Source organism: Anabrus simplex, chromosome 7 (genome assembly GCF_040414725.1).
Source record: "Anabrus simplex isolate iqAnaSimp1 chromosome 7, ASM4041472v1, whole genome shotgun sequence".
NCBI lineage: Eukaryota > Metazoa > Arthropoda > Insecta > Orthoptera > Tettigoniidae > Anabrus > Anabrus simplex.
Window position 1 is genome coordinate 221,812,943 of NC_090271.1, and position 17,615 is coordinate 221,830,557.

Below are 17,615 nucleotides of genomic sequence, written 5' to 3' on the forward strand. Positions count from 1 at the left end.
TACGCTAATTTTTAACATTCAAAGACCGAACATTACTGCCTACTGGCCATGGGTACGTATTGCAAGGCGTAAGTACAACCTGCACGACCGTAGGTCGGTAATATCTTTGAGGTTGAGCCAGAGGTACTTCTGTGGTAATGTGATGGGGAGGGCCCACGTAAAATAAACGGTGGTTGATACGCGTGGATGTTGACGGGGTGGAAGGAGTACCTTTGGTTGTAGGGCTGTTTTGTCTTAGGTTATGTATATGTTTTTAATTGACTATACAGTTGAAGGTGTGCCGTAAAACTATAATATTTATCCATTTATACAGGTGAACATTTATTTAGATGGTAGGCCCCTTTAAACAGCAAGCATCATCATCATTTTCACTTACATTTGTCAAGTCTTAATTTAATCTTTCCTATCTGACTTCCCTTCGTCAAGTCCTCTCCCCTTCTAACCCCAGTGGTATTAGATTTATGAGGCCTAGAGTGTATTTCTTTTTCACGCCTTTCATGGCACTTCCCTTTCTTCTACTGATACCTTCGAAAGGTCAGATATCGTTCTTTTCCTTTGTGCTCAGATTTAGAAGGATATGGTTGTCTAGATGTACTTATTCTCAATATAATAATAATAATAATAATAATAATAATAATAATAATAATAACAGAACAGTGATAAACCAGAAGTAATAAGGAAATAATCCAGGACATAGGAAATATAACAGAAACAGCGGGAGAAAGGAGATTGCAATGGTTTTGGACATATCTATAGAATGGATGATAACATATGGAGAAAACAGATATTCAAGTAGCCTACCTTTGCGAGAAGAAGTAAACAATGAACTGGATACAAGAGATCAAGACAGATTTAGTGATGAAATAAGAGAAGAGGAAGCTATAGAAAGAGTGATCTTTAAAAATAAAGTTTTAAGAATGGAAGGATTCCAGAGAAAAATGAAAACGAAAGTGTTCTGAGGAGAGAATGCAATGATGAAAGAATACTGGAAAGAATGGAGGAGGAAATAAAAAGGAAGGATGCATTGAAACTGACACATGGTCCCTAGACGCCTCAACGTAAATAATAATAATAATAATAATAATAATAATAATAATAATAATAATAATAATAATATCGCAAATTATCAGGATCCTAAAACGAAAACGACTACTCTACTATCAACTACATTTATTAAAACTACTCGATATCTCGAACCTCAATCACTCAAATTTTCAGAATCTCGAAGTAACAAATTTTCCGGCCATATGTCCTATTTTTCACATGTATTTATTTCTCTATTCCTGGAAATTCGGTTACACGAATTCCTCTCGAAGTAAACATTTTACTCTGTAACTCGAATTTTGTGCAAAGCTAACTGTGCAACACGGTATTTGTGGTCTGTGAGGAACAGTTAACAAGTCAAGAAAGGTTTACAGTGATGATGGGAACCGAAAATCTAAAACTTCTAATGATAGGAAAATCGGTGAAGCCTCGCTGTTTCTCGGGTGTGAATTAATTACCGGTAACGTACGAAAGCAAACCCCAAAGTCGCGAATGACAAGCTCCATTTACGAATCTTGGCTGCGTGGTATTGACGAGAAGTTTCAACGTGAAGGGAGGAAAGTTTAACAATAACAAACTTCTTCTTCTTCTTCTTCTTCTTCTTCTTCTTCTTCTTCTTCTTCTTCTTCTTCTTCTTCTTCTTCTTCATGTGCCATGTCCTCGCAGAACGTTGGCGATCAGTAGCATGATCTGTTGTTTGTTCATAGCTGTTCTGAACAGAGTAAGCTTTGTCACCCCAAACCACTGACTCAAGTTGCCGAGCCATGACGTCCTCCTTCTCCCCGGACCACGTTTTCCATTAATTTTCCCTTGGAGTATTACTTGCAGAAGGTGGTATTTAGAGTTCCGCATCATATGACCAAAGTATTCTAGCTTCCTTCTCTTGATGGTAGTGAGAATTTCTGGTTCTTTGTTCATACGGTGCAAAACGTCTATATTGGTCATTTTAGCTGTCCAAGGTATCTTCAGCATCCTTCGGTACGTCCACATTTCAAATGCTTGCAATCTCTTGCACATGGTCTCAGTTAGTGTCCATGCCTCAACGCCGTATAACAGAATGCTGAAAACGTAGCACCGGAGTAGTCGTGTCCGTAGTGAAATGGAAAGGTCACGGCTTGTCAAAAGTTTTCTAAGTTTCTGAAAAGAAGTTCTGGCCTGCTCAATTCTGCATCGGATCTCATGAGAAAGTCCCAGTCATCATTGATGTGACATCCCAGGTATTTAAATGTTGCCACTCTCGCGATCTGTTCCTTCGCAAACAGAAGAGACTAACGAATTTTTTCTAAAGGTGTTAACCGAGGTATGTTTCTTGTTTCACTACTGTATGTACTGTATCCTATCTTCTAAAAAAAAATAAGGGTTATAATTAAAGTGATGCCGTAAAATAGTGTTTGTTTATTTTTAAGACTGTGATAAATAATGTATTTAGTATAATCCCACAGATACATATGATTCAGTTATGTGCTATACATTCTCTATATCTATTTCGATTACTAGAAATAAAATTTAGCTTCCGATTTGATTCGAGATATCAAGGCTCCACGGTACTATGTACAGTTGCTATAAGTGCACTCGAGCTCGAGTCTTCCACTTTCGCACCTTGAACTCACAAACTCAGCTGACCATACAGCCCTACTACGCGTCAAACTCCTGCTCTCGAACACAGCATCTCTCGGCGCAGATCAGTTCACTTCACAACATAGCTAGCTAGGCCCAAGAACTCGACTCGCTCGCCACGCTGAATTTCGCGTAGCCAAGATCGTCTGATTGACTCATCCGTTGCTGACGCACCCCGGAATGGCTCGTGGCCGACACAAGACTGATTTGCGCTCTCCAGCTTCGCTCTTTATATAAACCAGCGGCAAATTCTGATAATGGATCTCGCAGTTTCCACTTCCAGATCTTTTTGGCCGTCACTCAAGTGTTAGCCTGCTTCCAGCATCTTCTAAGAAGATCGACCATTTTCATCATCACGTCTCTCAACAATTTGCTGGAGCTGTTGTTTTGCTCGACACTGACTACGTCCATATTGCCGCCTCCCGTCGGCCCCCCGCACCATTGGGGGTGACACACAAAGTAACAAACTTGGTCTAGTTCATTAGAGAAGTCATAGTACACACTAAACGCTATGTCTCACCAGAGAAAAATCTGGGCAATTGAAGGTGGATGATACACTTGAAGAGATGTACGAGTACCATGGTGTAGGCTACTGTGAATATTTCATCACTTAAAAAACCCTTCTCGAAGCATTACCGGTATATACTTTTCTTTGGGTCAGAGGAACTACGCGAATGACTTAATCGAGAAAAAAGTCATTGTAATCAGGTATTTCGTTTTTATTTGTGTTACGGTAATACTGTGGAGCACAGGGGTGTAAGAAGGTGTGGGCGTGAATGGATGGACAGAAAAAAAGATCGAAATATAATTTAAAACTCTAAAAATTTGAAAATTTATTTCTTTCCTTTTTTAAAATTAGCTCTAGATGAACAACACCAAATAACAGTTTAAAAGATAAGGTGAGCCCGTTAGCTCTTGTAACAATAATGATTTTAAACCCTAAAGGAATCAGGTACATAATCATTTGGAGAAAGAGCTTGTAGCTCCAATGTTACGTAGCTTCAAAGAGCACTCTATTCAATTAACTCTCTAGGAGACTACTCTCCAAAGCCTCTCCAAGGCACAATGTAAATTTTACACTAGATCATTACACAACAGATTTACTGTCTTACCGGCTCGACGGTCTGATTTACACTTGAATATGAATAGTTAATATCTAACAGAGGTAATAAGTGCCCATTCTACATGGCCTTAGTGGACAAAGAAAAGGTTTAAGATATCGGCCGTAAACCAAGATGCTAGGAGGCGAACATTTGCACTCCTTTGAAAATACACTCTGAAACACGTAAAACCCTATGTGGACTTATGGCCCGATATTACAGGGGCTAAGCCTATACTACACAGGTGACTAGATGGAGAAAAGTTAAGTTCCAAAAGAAGAGACAAAATTTAAATTTTACAAAATCATAGTCACCCCAATACCAAGTTGAAAAGGAATTAAAAGAGAGTGAACACTCTTTGTTCCCTAAGTTAGAATAAAGTCCTTAGACTTTCTTGAAAATTTACATTGAAAAGATGATAGATTTACATTAGGAAAGAATTATGAAACCTTCCCTCAAGTCAGCTTTCTGACATGATCATGATCACATGATTAAAATATGTCTGACATTACCTTGAGCTGGTGGGCTTTCTGACGACGGGCAAGGCTTGCCCCCTGCCTCCCTTACGGACGCAGTCTAAACCTCTTGACTGGAGCGATGGTAAAGACAACATGGCTCAAAAGGTCCCAGCCTGTATAGCGGAGAGGAAGGTTCCAGAACTCTCTGGGCCAAATCCCCGTACACACCCTCAATTCTGATTGGCTAATTTAATACATGTCCAAAATTTATTATTGGTTAAGAATGTTCATGAAGAAGGGAGGAATAGCAGTGCTAGTAACCTAAGAACACATTATAATTTTGTAAACCTAGATACCACAAATTTCTTTGAAGATTAATTGTCCATCTTCCCACCAGAGGGAAGTAGAGACACCTGAAGACGAAGTTCGAAACTACTTCTGATCGTCACTGTTCATATTACAGATGGCCTTCTAAAAGGCGCTCGGTTTAAATGTACGGAGTAGGTGTACCTCCGGTACAATTTATATGAGAAGTTTCGTCATCTTTAATCATCATTCCCAAACATTTTCCTGTAGAAAAAGTCAGTGAATGGAATAAATAATATCCTGTCAAATGGGGCTCGGTTTCTGAAGGACGAATTCACCTAAAACAAAACCTGCAGGAATTTCACGTACGTTTTTGGCAAATATTCCTGTTCATTAAGGAAATATTGGAAAATTACAATGACATTGAAATCAAATGTAAGCTTCACGAACCCCCTAATGTCCATGCAGATGGGGTACTTAGTATATACTAGTTCGAAGTACGTGCTAAATGACTTTTACTAAATGTTGACTGAAAATATGATTGCTGTTGTCAGCTACTAGATGAGGGAGGTAAGCGTGTCACCATAATAGGGTAAGTTATATTATCACCGTTCTGCTCAGGTTTTTATTTTTCGTGATCAGAGTGGTTCATTGATATGTTGAAATAATTTCTCCGAACTACCTAAAGATGTATTCGATAAAGGAATTCACCAGTTGTATGTATGCTATCGTGTTCATTTAAATAGAAACTTATTCTTAATATTTTAGGGACTTTTCCTTACTATTTGTTTTACGACGCACCGACACAGACAAGTCTTGTGGTAACGATGGTATAGCGAAGGGCTAGGACTGGGAAAGAAGTGACGTGGCCTTAATTAAGTTACAGTCCCAGAATTTGACTGATGTGAAAATGAGAAACCACGGAAAACGCTATTCTAATATCCCAAAAGTAGGGTTCGAACCCACTTTGTCCCGAATACAGACTCACAACTACGTAACCCAAACTGCGTAGCAAAAAATGCTGTGTATTTTAAGTAATTGGAAATAGTGTTCTTTATGAATAAGATCCCTTTCGACACACAATTGTTCTTGTGGGAGAATCATAGGGGAAAAAAATGTCAAGTGAAAAATCTTGCAAATAATTAGGGAGTTTTATTATTCAGTTATAATGAAGGGTGCTGATTATTTGATTTTTGCCAGTAACAATGCTAAGCAAAATGTTTATAAAGACTTATACTTTCGTATTTCCATATCTCACGACCAGTAAACCACTCATTAAAATATTGTATTTACTCACTAAAATGCGACATAAATGCAAAATTAACAATTTTCAAATAAAAATGTGTATTTGTTTCTTATTTTTCTTGCGGAAATTTAAGCCGAGGGGTTTGTTCCTTGGGCTGCCTGAAGATGCTGCTGGCTGTTACGTCCAGATACTCAGAGTTTGGCCAAGCAGATCTGTAATGTATTTGGGGCCGTACCAAGATTGTAGATGCTGAAAGATATGTCAAATAATACAAGTTAATTTCAAGCAATAGAACACGAATGATAAAATAAAATGTTCAAGTATGTTCTGTGATTTCTTTCACCAGTTTCACTGACTAAAGGAATGAACAGCGAACATTTAATATGGCATATTTTCTTTTCGTTACTTTTGTTTTGAATCTGCATGAGTTTGATTGTTCTATGTAAAGCTTTAGCCTACGTCAATTTAAAATAAATGTACAGCTTTATTATTGCGTTACTCTTATCTCTATACAACTGCGAATTTAAATTCACATCAGTATTATCACAAACAATACCTGTAAAACACTAAGTTACAAATGTACTCTATATACTCCACAAAATGCTAAATGTACAAATTAAAATACTAAATTTATGGTTTTAAAACTCTTAAAATCACCACTTCTCCTTTGGAATTGGCCTTCTAATTTTCCTCGTCTGAATCTTCTGCTGGCCAAGAATAGAGCTGTATAGTTTCGAAATGGTGAAGCTTGAAAGGTATATAAGATGATATTTCCAGTAGTTATCGAGGATTTGGAAGAACTACTGAATAAAGAATAGAGTGAATTTGTTATTGTCAAAAGTATTAACTGGCTTCTGTTAATATTTAAAAAACTGCACTCCTATGTCATACACTGTTCACCCGCAGATACAGACATAATAAGATTTAAAGTATCGAAATTTTGCGTTACCTTATTTTATCAAATATATAACTTAACTAAACTGTGGCTCATACCGTTCATTAAGATCATTTGGCCTGCCAAGGCGACTGCTCCCGAGCTAGATGGGCACAAGAAATACCAGTGTCACGACTTCTTCAGCCGTATACCTGCTTTCTTGTCCAGATTCGCTCCCTTCCATCGCAAGCAGTTCTCCAGTTCACTTCATCGGATAGAGAAAACCCCGTTCCTACACCCAGACCAGGATTAAAATATCTGGTAGATTCCATAATGAAACTCATGGCCTACTGATAAAATACAGAGGGGCAACCCGCCACAGGTCAGACTTACATATCAATATCACTTGGATCAATCTATCAATCAATACTGATCTGCATTTAGGGCAGTCGCCCAGGTGACAGATTCCTTATCTGTTGTTTTCCTAGCCTTTTCTTAAATGATTTCAGTGAGATTGGAAATTTATTGAACATATCCCTTGGTAAGTTATTCCAATCCCTAACTCCCCTTCCTATAAATGAATATTTGTCCCAATTTGTCCTCTTTAATTCCAACTTTGCCAGTATCCAGTAATCGGGAGATAGTGGGTTCGAGCCCCACTGTTGGCAGCCCTGAAGATGGTTTTCCGTGGTTTCCCATTTTTACACCAGGCAAATGCCGGGGCTGTACCTTCATTAAGGCTACGGCTGCTTCCTTCCAATTCCTAGGCTTTTCCTATCCCATCGTCGCCGTAAGACATATCTGTGTCGGTGCGACGTAAAGCAAATAGCAAAAAAAGAAAATAATAATTCCAACTTTACCTTCATATTGTGATCTTTCCTACTTTTAAAGACGCCACTCAAACTTATTCGTCTACTAATGCTATTCCACGCCATCTCTCCACTGACAGCTCGGAACATACCACTTAGTCGAGCAGCTCGTCTTCTTTCTTCCAGTTCTTCCCAGTCCAAACTTTGCAACATTTTTGTATCGCTACTCTTTTGTCGTAAAACACACAGAACAAATCGAGCTGCTTTTCTTTGGATTTTTCCCGTTCTTGAGTCAAGTAATCCTGGTGAGCGTCCCATACACTGGAACATTGGGTATAACTTAACAACTTTCGTTGTTAGAGTGTTGTTACAATCCTTTGTAATATTATATTATTATATTTATTGATATAGAATATAGTCGCAATACATTGTGCGTCCCTTGTGTACTAATCTTTGAAATTAAATAAATAAATATCTGAAATGTCCGTAACCTGGAAGATAGAGTTCGTCAAAATGGGATCGCTCGAATTTAGATACAGCAAGATAATTTTCTTTTCTCTCCGAGGACGTGAATAAGAGGCCGTGTACCCTTAAACCTGCTACAGACCTTACCTAACCATCTGAAAATAAACTGCTGGGAACAGCATCTAGGTTCTTCAGAAAATTCTCCATATTCATATTTTTTAAACTTTTTTCTGATTATAACCATAAACCATGTGTGAACATTTTATCGACACACAATGAATACAAAATAGAAACGCGCTCAATAAACATTAACAAATGCTGGAAGATTCTCGCTATAACAACAAAGTGGTCCTGTAATAAAAGCCTTTGGGTAATATAACGAGTAATGAACCGCCGTTTGTAACGAGACCAAAGATATGAATTACACATGGTGCCATTCACTTGTTTTGTGCACAAATACAAGTTTCAGTATTTCACCATTGACACATGGTATCCTGAATATAATTGTACCTTTCTATATTCACTGATGTTATCACCTGTCTTAATCATACTTTAGGGGCTGCCTGGCTGAGGTGGTAAAGGCGTGTCTGGTAGGACGTGGGTTCGAATACCCGTCAGAAAGTCGTAAAATTTTAGGAACGAGATTTCCACTTTCCGAGGTGCACATGGCCCTGAGGTTCACTCAGCCTACACCAAAAATGAGTGCCAAGTTAATTACCGGGGGTAAAGGCGGCCGGGCGAAGAGCTAACCGCTCTACCTCACTAAGTGCCAAGGTTACGGATAGCTGAAGCCTTTACCTTCCACACCTCCAAGAGCCTTCATGGCCTGCACGGAGATGACTTTGCTTTGCTTTAATTATACTTTCACTTGAACAAACACACGCTGCTTATCTATGCCTTGGAACCATGCCATAGATTATCAAGCACTTTTACCCTTGACCACACATATATTATCACTATCCATGTGTTTTTACCCATGTGTGCCTACTTTCGAACGTTCTGGAAGAGTACACCTGATCTCCTACAACAAGATATGCGACGAAATGCAGATAGTTTATGCTACGATGTATCAACGATGACGATATTTACTGACTAGTGACTTAATCAAAAATGGAAATGAAACACTGGGCCGTGTTCAGTCGCCCACTACATTGGCTTCCACCTTGCCCCTTCGACTCGTCATGACGTACCCCGCTTGGGCTGTGGCTGTCCAGTCAAGAGGGAAAAGATTTACCGCCCTTAAAATCTCCTACGTAGTCGCAGTATTGCCAAGCCATAAATTCTTTCTCCGCTAAATTTTAGTTGAAAATCCGCTAATTTCCGCTAACTTCCAAACTGAAGCAAAATAGCATATACCTAGCAGCTGTTTTAATAAAAGAGATTAATTCAACACTCACAAGTTTCAGAACAGGAGTCCATTATCTTCTCCTCCCCGCACTATATGCTCTGCAGCAGATGTGCTAGGTTGAGGTCCTGTGCTTTCATATGAAGCCACATAGTATTATTCGTTTTCAAGATATATGCTGGCAGTTCACAGCAGAAAAGCACATACGGAAATTTTCAAATCCATTTCAAAAGTTATTTTCACGTTCATTACCGTTTTCATTGTTTTTGGTAAGTTTGGAAAGAAATAATGTCAAACAATTTCGCGTTTATATTGCACTGCCCATGCCTTTGCTGGCAGGACCTAGTGTTTACAGTGCACTATGTCTTCTGGTATGGGCTAAAGCAATTTTGTTACTTTCATTGACCTGTCTCTGTCTTATCCTTGGCTTTGACAATATAAAAGTGACTGAGGTATGAGCGATGCTAGTAATGCCATTCCTTCTGCAGCCAGTCCCTGCTATCAATGGTGTGAAAATGTTGCTCATAGGGTCGGTTGGTGCATGCATTTCAGTGGGCTCGGCAGACTGATATGTAATAGCAACTTCTGGCTCGGTGAGGAAAGCAACGGGAAACTACCTCACTCCTCATTTCCCTAGTACGCCTCTTCAGTGATGCCTAGGCCATCTATGACAGCTGATGGCAGAGCAGTTGAGGATCCAACCAGCCTTAGGGCTGAAGACTGAACAACATTGCACTGCCAATAGACGCACCGACCGTAATTGGGATCACTCGGAAGCTCAACCAGCTCGTCCTAAAATGTTATTATTTAACCACTCTTTACGAAATATCTGCCTACTTTTAAACCTTTTCTGTCGACATATTGACGTACCAAGAAGAACCAGATGTAAAAGAAACACGTTATCAAACACGACACTACCCGGTTCAGAGTACAGTAACGTTTGTCATAAATTATGTCTGAGGCTGTGGGCCAGAGCTTGTATAGAAAACGAGTATAAGTTCAATACAACGGGAATAAGTAGACGATTATACCGTAGTAAGTTCTGCATTATATTTTTCTCCTGGTGATGTTACCGCTGAAAATCGCTAAAAGAAACTTGAAAATCCGTCAACAAATCCGCTGTCCGCTGAATGAAAAATTTATCCGCTGTTCCTTTTAAAAATCCGCCAAATTTGGTGGAAAATCCGCTGAGTTGGAAACACGGCGTAGTCCTCCCGCAAGGCCACATCTTGAAATAGAACTTTCGGGTCCGTAGATGTCATACTGACGTCATCCACCTGAATGAGCTGTTGTCAGCGATATAAACAGCTCTGTAAATTCCAGCTACTGTATAAAATAAATTACGTACAGGATCCAATATGGATACCTTCTAGTTTATACTCTTTACCATATAAACATATAAATAAACATAATGCGTTATAATAAATATAATGCGTTGTAATAAATACAGAGTTTGTGTGTGATGTATATGTACTAGCACACCTTAACCCATTTTCCCATCTCCTCGGCACACTGTACCTGCATAAAACGAGTATGACAAGACTGACCCTCTGTTCGATCTTTAAAAACTATTTCGTAATAAGCCCTGACTTTTAAATATGCCCTTTTATTCACAGGACACTTCTACTAGGCATATTGTAAGCAGAACTTATAATTATATTTGTATTTGCCAATTTGTTCACACGAACATTATGAGACCTCTCTTTAACTATTTTGTTAAATTGTTGCGGAAAGGAACAAAGAGAGTCTGCTCAAACCAAGGATAAAATCCTCCAGAAAGGACGTTTTTGGGTTTGGAAATTCAACCTATAAAGTCCGAGGTGTTGCTTCCCAGTCGCCAGCTCCTTCCACATTTGGCACAGGAGGAAGTGGCCGTAACGATAACATCTTAGACATGTGTAGAGTCGAACTGATGGAGTAATTTTATAGGTAACTGATAGTGGTATTAGAGCTTACTCTTGTTTCCAGATCATTTGTATTGCCGACCAGGCCTTAAACATGTCATCCAGCTCAGTGTGTGATAGGACAAACTTCCAATACAATGTGAATAAGTAATAAACTGTGCGGTGTCCTCCTAGTGCTTGTAATGAAATTAGTTTATTTTCTTGGTACGATTTGGTTTGTTTAGTTGGTGATCATTTGTTGATATGCAGTAGCTTTCAGTATAAAATACAAGTAGTTGACCGAGGTTCATTTGTTCCAGATGGCACGCCAATCGGACGCACGCCTCCAGAGAAGGAACCTGTCAAGCTGGATCAGAAGGTGATTTGCCGTTCATTATTTGTATCTGATTATATTCTTTTGGTTTACTATCTCTCCCTTTGACTAATTTATTCTATCACACTAAGGAATGAAGGTTACTTAATGCCAACTTCCACGATTTAAGCCGGAGACCCCCTATTTTTCGTTCGTCCTCCCTCTCCCTCCTTCCTGATCGCAGATACCTCCCGATTTTGAGAACAAATTTAATATTCATGTATTTTTTTTAATATCCCAGGATTTTCTTCAAGTAGTGAAGAGAATTGATGTTCCGTGGTCACTGGCAAGGCAGATGCAATCAGCTGGTAGTGGTTTTAAATATGACAGTTTCTCTAACGTAATGCTTTTTATTATATCACTTCCACATAGCGGTGCCGACTATGCAACAATCTATTAGCATATGTACAAGGACAAAAACTCAATTCATATCAAAATTTTCCAAAAATTAATTTTGGAAAACAAACCTTCAAACACGTTAAAAAAGGCCAGTGCTTCGAGCATAAATCTAGTTCAGAAATTTATGAAGAGGTCTAAGGCAGTTACAATGAAGATTCATATGTTCTAAAGCTCAAATACATGCAGTATATCAGTATGTATAAAATAATTAATAAGAGAAATTACGTAATTGAGTATTATAATGTGTTAAACATTCTTCAAAGTTACGTCATCAATGATGTGTCTTAACACGTCGGTATATGCCGCAAATGATCTTCTGATTTTTTAACACCTTTAACATATGACGTGGATATCTCTCCTTTCGCACTGACTTGAGCACTGATAACTTAGATTTATTGACGAATATGGTACTTGGGGGGCTGCTAAGGTACTGGTGTTTAGGATATACGAAAGGAATTTCTCATTGAGCAATGTTGCTGCACTCAGTGAGGAAAGCAATGGAAAACTACTCCACGACTTATAGCCCTTCTTTTATATCCCATTACAACACTGCACCTGGCCTTTAGATTTTCTCTATCATAAGACATTGCATTTATCCCTTAACACATAAATATGAGGAATTATCCTTTTCAACCGATACCTGACAACCTATTAGTACAAACTCTTCCTTCCACTGCTTCCCAGAATTAGTAAGTTGAAGACGTGAAAATAAGAAATAAAAGATAAAGCCAGTGTGGACCCTGTTGCACGAGTAGAAGGTATAATAGAATAGAATACTCCCATCCCCTAGTTCCGGATTTCCAGGAACTAAGGAGAGAGTAATCATTTATTGCAGTCCAAATGATTTTGATACATGCATGATTTTCTTACAATTAATTTATCTATTACTACCTTAAAATATTACAATTACGCCTACTCACTATTTATACCCATCTCTAAATTGTAGTTTTTAAAAATTTTATTTTTGTCCTAGACTTTACCCGTACCAATTCGTGTTAGTGGAAGTCTTTATTTGTGTCACGAGTCTGAACAGTGTTTTACTTAGCTTACACTAGACATTATGAATTAAATGAATGACTGTATGATTCAATGTGAAACTTTCTTAAGTCGCTGACTAATTTTACAAATATTGTAAAGCTTTTAACTTAAAAAATCTGAATATCTGCATTTAACGTGAACATTATGAAAATTAACATTCATTAAATAAAATACACAATCGTCGAACCCTGGACTCACACTTATTTCTTACCTGCTTACTTACACATACGTTATTTGAAGGGCGCCAGCTACCACTCAGTGCAGCAATAATAGAATGAGAATCTTGACTATCTCTAGGGTGTTGGGGTAATAAGCTTACTTTTGACAACATACCATATAAGTTCTGGGAAAAGGAGATTGGCGTTCGGTTTCCCCATTAATTTTGAGGTTAAGATATTTTACTGTCATTGAAATAAAACTATGAACAAAATATAGAACAAAATATATTCTTTAAATAATATATAAAAAAATAGTGAGTCTTGTTGCGATAAAACAGATGAGAATATGAAATTGACATTGCAACTGAAAGAAACTAGGCATGAATTTGAATTCTTCTTGACCGGACATTTAACAGTGTATACGAAATATTTCCCTCACTGATTCACTTGATTGTACCTTCAACACTTTGAGTGTAATTACGACGTAATCCTTTGATCTGGTGTTTACTGTAGATGTGTCACGCCTAACTTGGTGATACATCCTTGTGACTGCTTCTTCTCCATATCATCTGACTTCTTTGTAAGTCAATATGGTATCCCTCTCTGACTCCATGGTAAGCCCTTGCGTCCGTGTCTTTAACTAAGTGACCAACTAACTTTGGCCTCACTCTCTCAATGACCAATGATTAATGAATGAATGAATTAATTAATTAATTGCCTGATTGTTGGATTGTATTTCATGAGTGGATGAACACTCTTCTCTCCCATTCACGGATACCCACCAACTGAGAAGAGAGAATTCGTTAATGAATGACTGATTGAGTGATTGAATGCTCTCAGCCTACATCTACGGAACTCCAGTAGATAAGGTGAGAACATTGAGGGCAAGGTAAAAAAAAACACCTCACAATCTGTAATCGATAGGTTAATGGTTAGCTCTATGCCTGTCCGCTTATGCCCACAAGAAGTCACCTAGTACTCACTCCTTGGTTGAATGGTCAGCGTGGTGCTCTTCGGTTCAGAGGGCCCCGGATTCGATTCTCGGCCCTTGGCTCGGGAATTGGGTATTTGTATTGTCCCCAACATTCCTGCAGGTCGCACATCACAAATAATGCTACAGTAATACGCAGTTTCCCATACGTAGCAGATGCCGCCCATTCTCGTCGGAGGGTCTACCTTACAAAGGTTGCAACAAGTTAGAAATAGATACACGAAATTATTATATATATATATAATTCGCTGGGGCCATCAAGGACCACGTTAAGTCTTGTTGCATTTGACACTGAACTTGGCCTTCTTTAGAGACCAGATTTCCCTCATTCTTTGTGAGTGGGCCTGCTTACGCTCCTCTGTCCAAGGGGCACCGTGTCTTCTCTTCGGTTGCTCGTCTCGGTTTAGCCCGTTCGTCAATATTTTCTTGCGGAAGAGATCTCTGTTAAGGGCGTCTTCAGCTGAGATATGTAGCATTTGCAGGTCTTCTTTGGTATTTCTAAACCAAGGAATTGTGGTTTTGGGGTTTGAATCAAAAAAGTGAAAGATTTCTTTAGTTAACTTTCTTCCGTCCATTCTTTTCAGATGACCGTAAAATCGTGCCCGTCTTTTTCTGATTTTGTCGTTAATTTTCTCTATTTTGCTGTAGACTTCCTTGTTGGATCTCTTTTGATGGATTCCATTTCTGTACTTTGATCCCAAGATTCCTCTCACAATTTTGCGTTCTCTTTTCTCCAGTTCTTCAAGGAGTCCTTTGTTGGCATTTAGAGACAGGGTTTCGGCTGCATATAGAACTACTGGCTTTAGAACTGTTTCATAGTGACGTATCTTGGTGTTTTGGGAAAGGCATTTTTTGTTGTAGATTGTGCGGCATGTTTGGTAGGCTATTTCCAGTTTGCGTACTCGCTCCTGAAGTGCTTCTTTGTCCAGTCCATTTTTCATGATGATCTCACCCAGGTATTTGAATTTGTCTACTCGGGTGATGTCCCCGTATTTTGTATGGAGTTTTGGTGGAGCCTCTTTGATGTTAGTCATTACTTCTGTTTTCCCAAACGATATCTGCAAACCAGTTTGTTCGGCAATTTCCTTTAACATTTCAACTTGAGCTCTAGCGGTTTCTATGTCGTTTGAGAGAACAGCAATATCATCGGCAAATGCTAACCAGTCTGTTGCGATTCCCTTGGATTTGGTTCCTATTCTATTATTATTATTATTATTATTATTATTATTATTATTATTATTATTATTAGCAGCAGCAGCAGCAGCAGCAGCCCGCCTGGTGGCCATCAATGTTAAGGCGTTGAAGTCTATATGGTGTGGGCACCGTGGTTGGCGGGTTCAAGTCCCGTTGGCCGAAGAAGTTTTCACCACCAGAATGCTGGCCACCAGGGTAGGAGAGGTGGTGGTATACAATTAGATAGCGTGTCAAAAGCCTGGTTTAAATTCCAAACCTCTCCGCAGTACTCATATGGAGTGAGGGCATATGACGCTGTTGATGGTGATGCTTCCGTCGGATGGGGACGTAAAGCCTTGAGGAGACCTCTTGGTGCTATCCGACAGGAGTAGGCTATGTGCCGGCACCGGGTTTCACCCTCTCCCTGCCTACTATCATATATCACGTCATTCATTTCATCTCATTGCATTAACTCCTCCGATGACGTTGACGTCAGAAAGGGCATCTGGTCGTAAAAACTCGCTACGAAGATTCATCTCACTTCACACCCAACCCTGTAGAGGAAAGGGTTGGACACACACATTATTATTATTATTATTATTATTATTATTATTATTATTATTATTATCGGGTTAGGAATAATAGATGATAATAATAATCGTCCAATTTTCCCATTGCACACATGGTAACATTATATATATATCTTTGCTATAATAAGTACAGTGGTGTTTCCTCTTAAAATCGTTCATGCATGATTTTTCAGTCTCTAAATTATATTTATTTATTTATTTATTTATTTATTTATTTATTTATTTATTTATTTATTTATTTATTTATTTATTTATTTATTTAACATCCTGTTTATATTTTATGTTACTTTTATTTAAGGCCCGCTGGTCAGCCTGGAGTCCCATTGGAGCCTTGGTGGCTACACGTAATGAGAAGCGCCGAGCGTTGGACGATTCATTCGTTGGGGTAAGTTGTACTTACATGAATTCCTGAAATTGTTCTCGCTATCTCGTGCTATGTATCTCTTTCAGTGAAGCGGATACCCATTCATTATAATAACTGATTGCCTCTATATCCTTTCACATCGCTTGAGGCGGTTGCCTTTTAACTCAGGTATGATTAAGGTCTTCAAAACTGTATTTAACATAAACTAGCTTGAAATATGTTTAAAATGTATTAAATTATTATTCTGTTCACCTGGCTTCAGGTCATGATTGCGAAATGTTGTGAATATCAGAAAATAACTTCCAGATTGTTATGAATAACAAAAAGTAGATAGTCGTGTGCTAGGGTTCAATGCTCGCAAGAACAAGCAGCATAATAATATAGATTTTGTTCTCAACTTTGCAACAACAACTTCAACTGCTCCGTAAGTTACTAACCGTGCAAAATTCTGGTATTCCAATAAATTTGAGAGCAACCATATTTTACAAATATATAATTTTGTCAATGCAGGTACAGGCGAGTCTTGCAAAGGTTGCCGTCATTCCTGCATACCCTGTGTCGGCAAACGAGAGTGCAGTTGCCGTCAAACCGTTCCTGTACGCCCGTAGGAAACCCATCACCTTCATTTAATGGATAATCAGATTGAAAAACAATGAAACTTACCCATTACACTGCTGAAGTGTTGTCCCTCACCCTGTAGACAAACGTTGTAGCGTGTGTTGACATTCCGGTTCACTCTCTGCAATTCAGCCTCACGAATCTTCAACATTTCTGTGCGAATTGCATTTAAACGAAAATACGCTGTTTAACAACTAATTCAGAAGCCATGAAATGCATTAAACTGATCAATTACTGCTGTAAAAGAAGCAATCATGCAGTACGCTGTACAGAATTTTATCCCAGATTAGCTGGCACCGTGGCATTACCGAGCGAGCTATACAGGGTCTCTCACATAAACTCAGACCGAACGCACGGTGTCTGTACTCTGGGCTACGGCAGTTGCAGTATGAGAGGCACGCGCATAGTTCTTGGCCTTGCAAGCAGCCTGCACGTGTTCGACCTGGCAAGCATGAGTCGCCAGTCTGAATCTCGGCTGTCAAAATGGTGAGACAGTTATCATTGCAACACCGTATTTTCGTATATAAAAGTTCTGGTTTCATCTTAATGATCCTGTGAACAAAGTCCCTCATAATGGGAAGATAGGTGTTTGGTATGCTGTTAGAACCAGACGAATAATTGGGCCTATTTTTTCGAGACGACAGTAAATACATAGAGATAGCAAGATGGCATTTTGACGCCGTTCCTCTATCAGTTAACGGAAGAAAAATGGCATGGGTGTTTTCAACAAGATTCAGTCCGGGCTCACACAAAAGAAGATTCCC

General features: G+C 38.8%; 1 protein-coding gene across 1 annotated transcript in view; it reads left to right on the forward strand.

Moving 5' to 3' along the window:
- LOC136877784 (uncharacterized) overlaps positions 1-17,615 on the forward strand; it is a 411,138-nt gene that overhangs the window by 305,015 nt on the left and 88,508 nt on the right. Inside the window, exons 3-4 of the mRNA XM_067151990.2 lie at positions 11,468-11,526; positions 16,168-16,254. Of these exons, the coding sequence (XP_067008091.2) occupies positions 11,468-11,526; positions 16,168-16,254 (146 nt within the window). The remainder of the gene's footprint in view (positions 1-11,467; positions 11,527-16,167; positions 16,255-17,615) is intronic.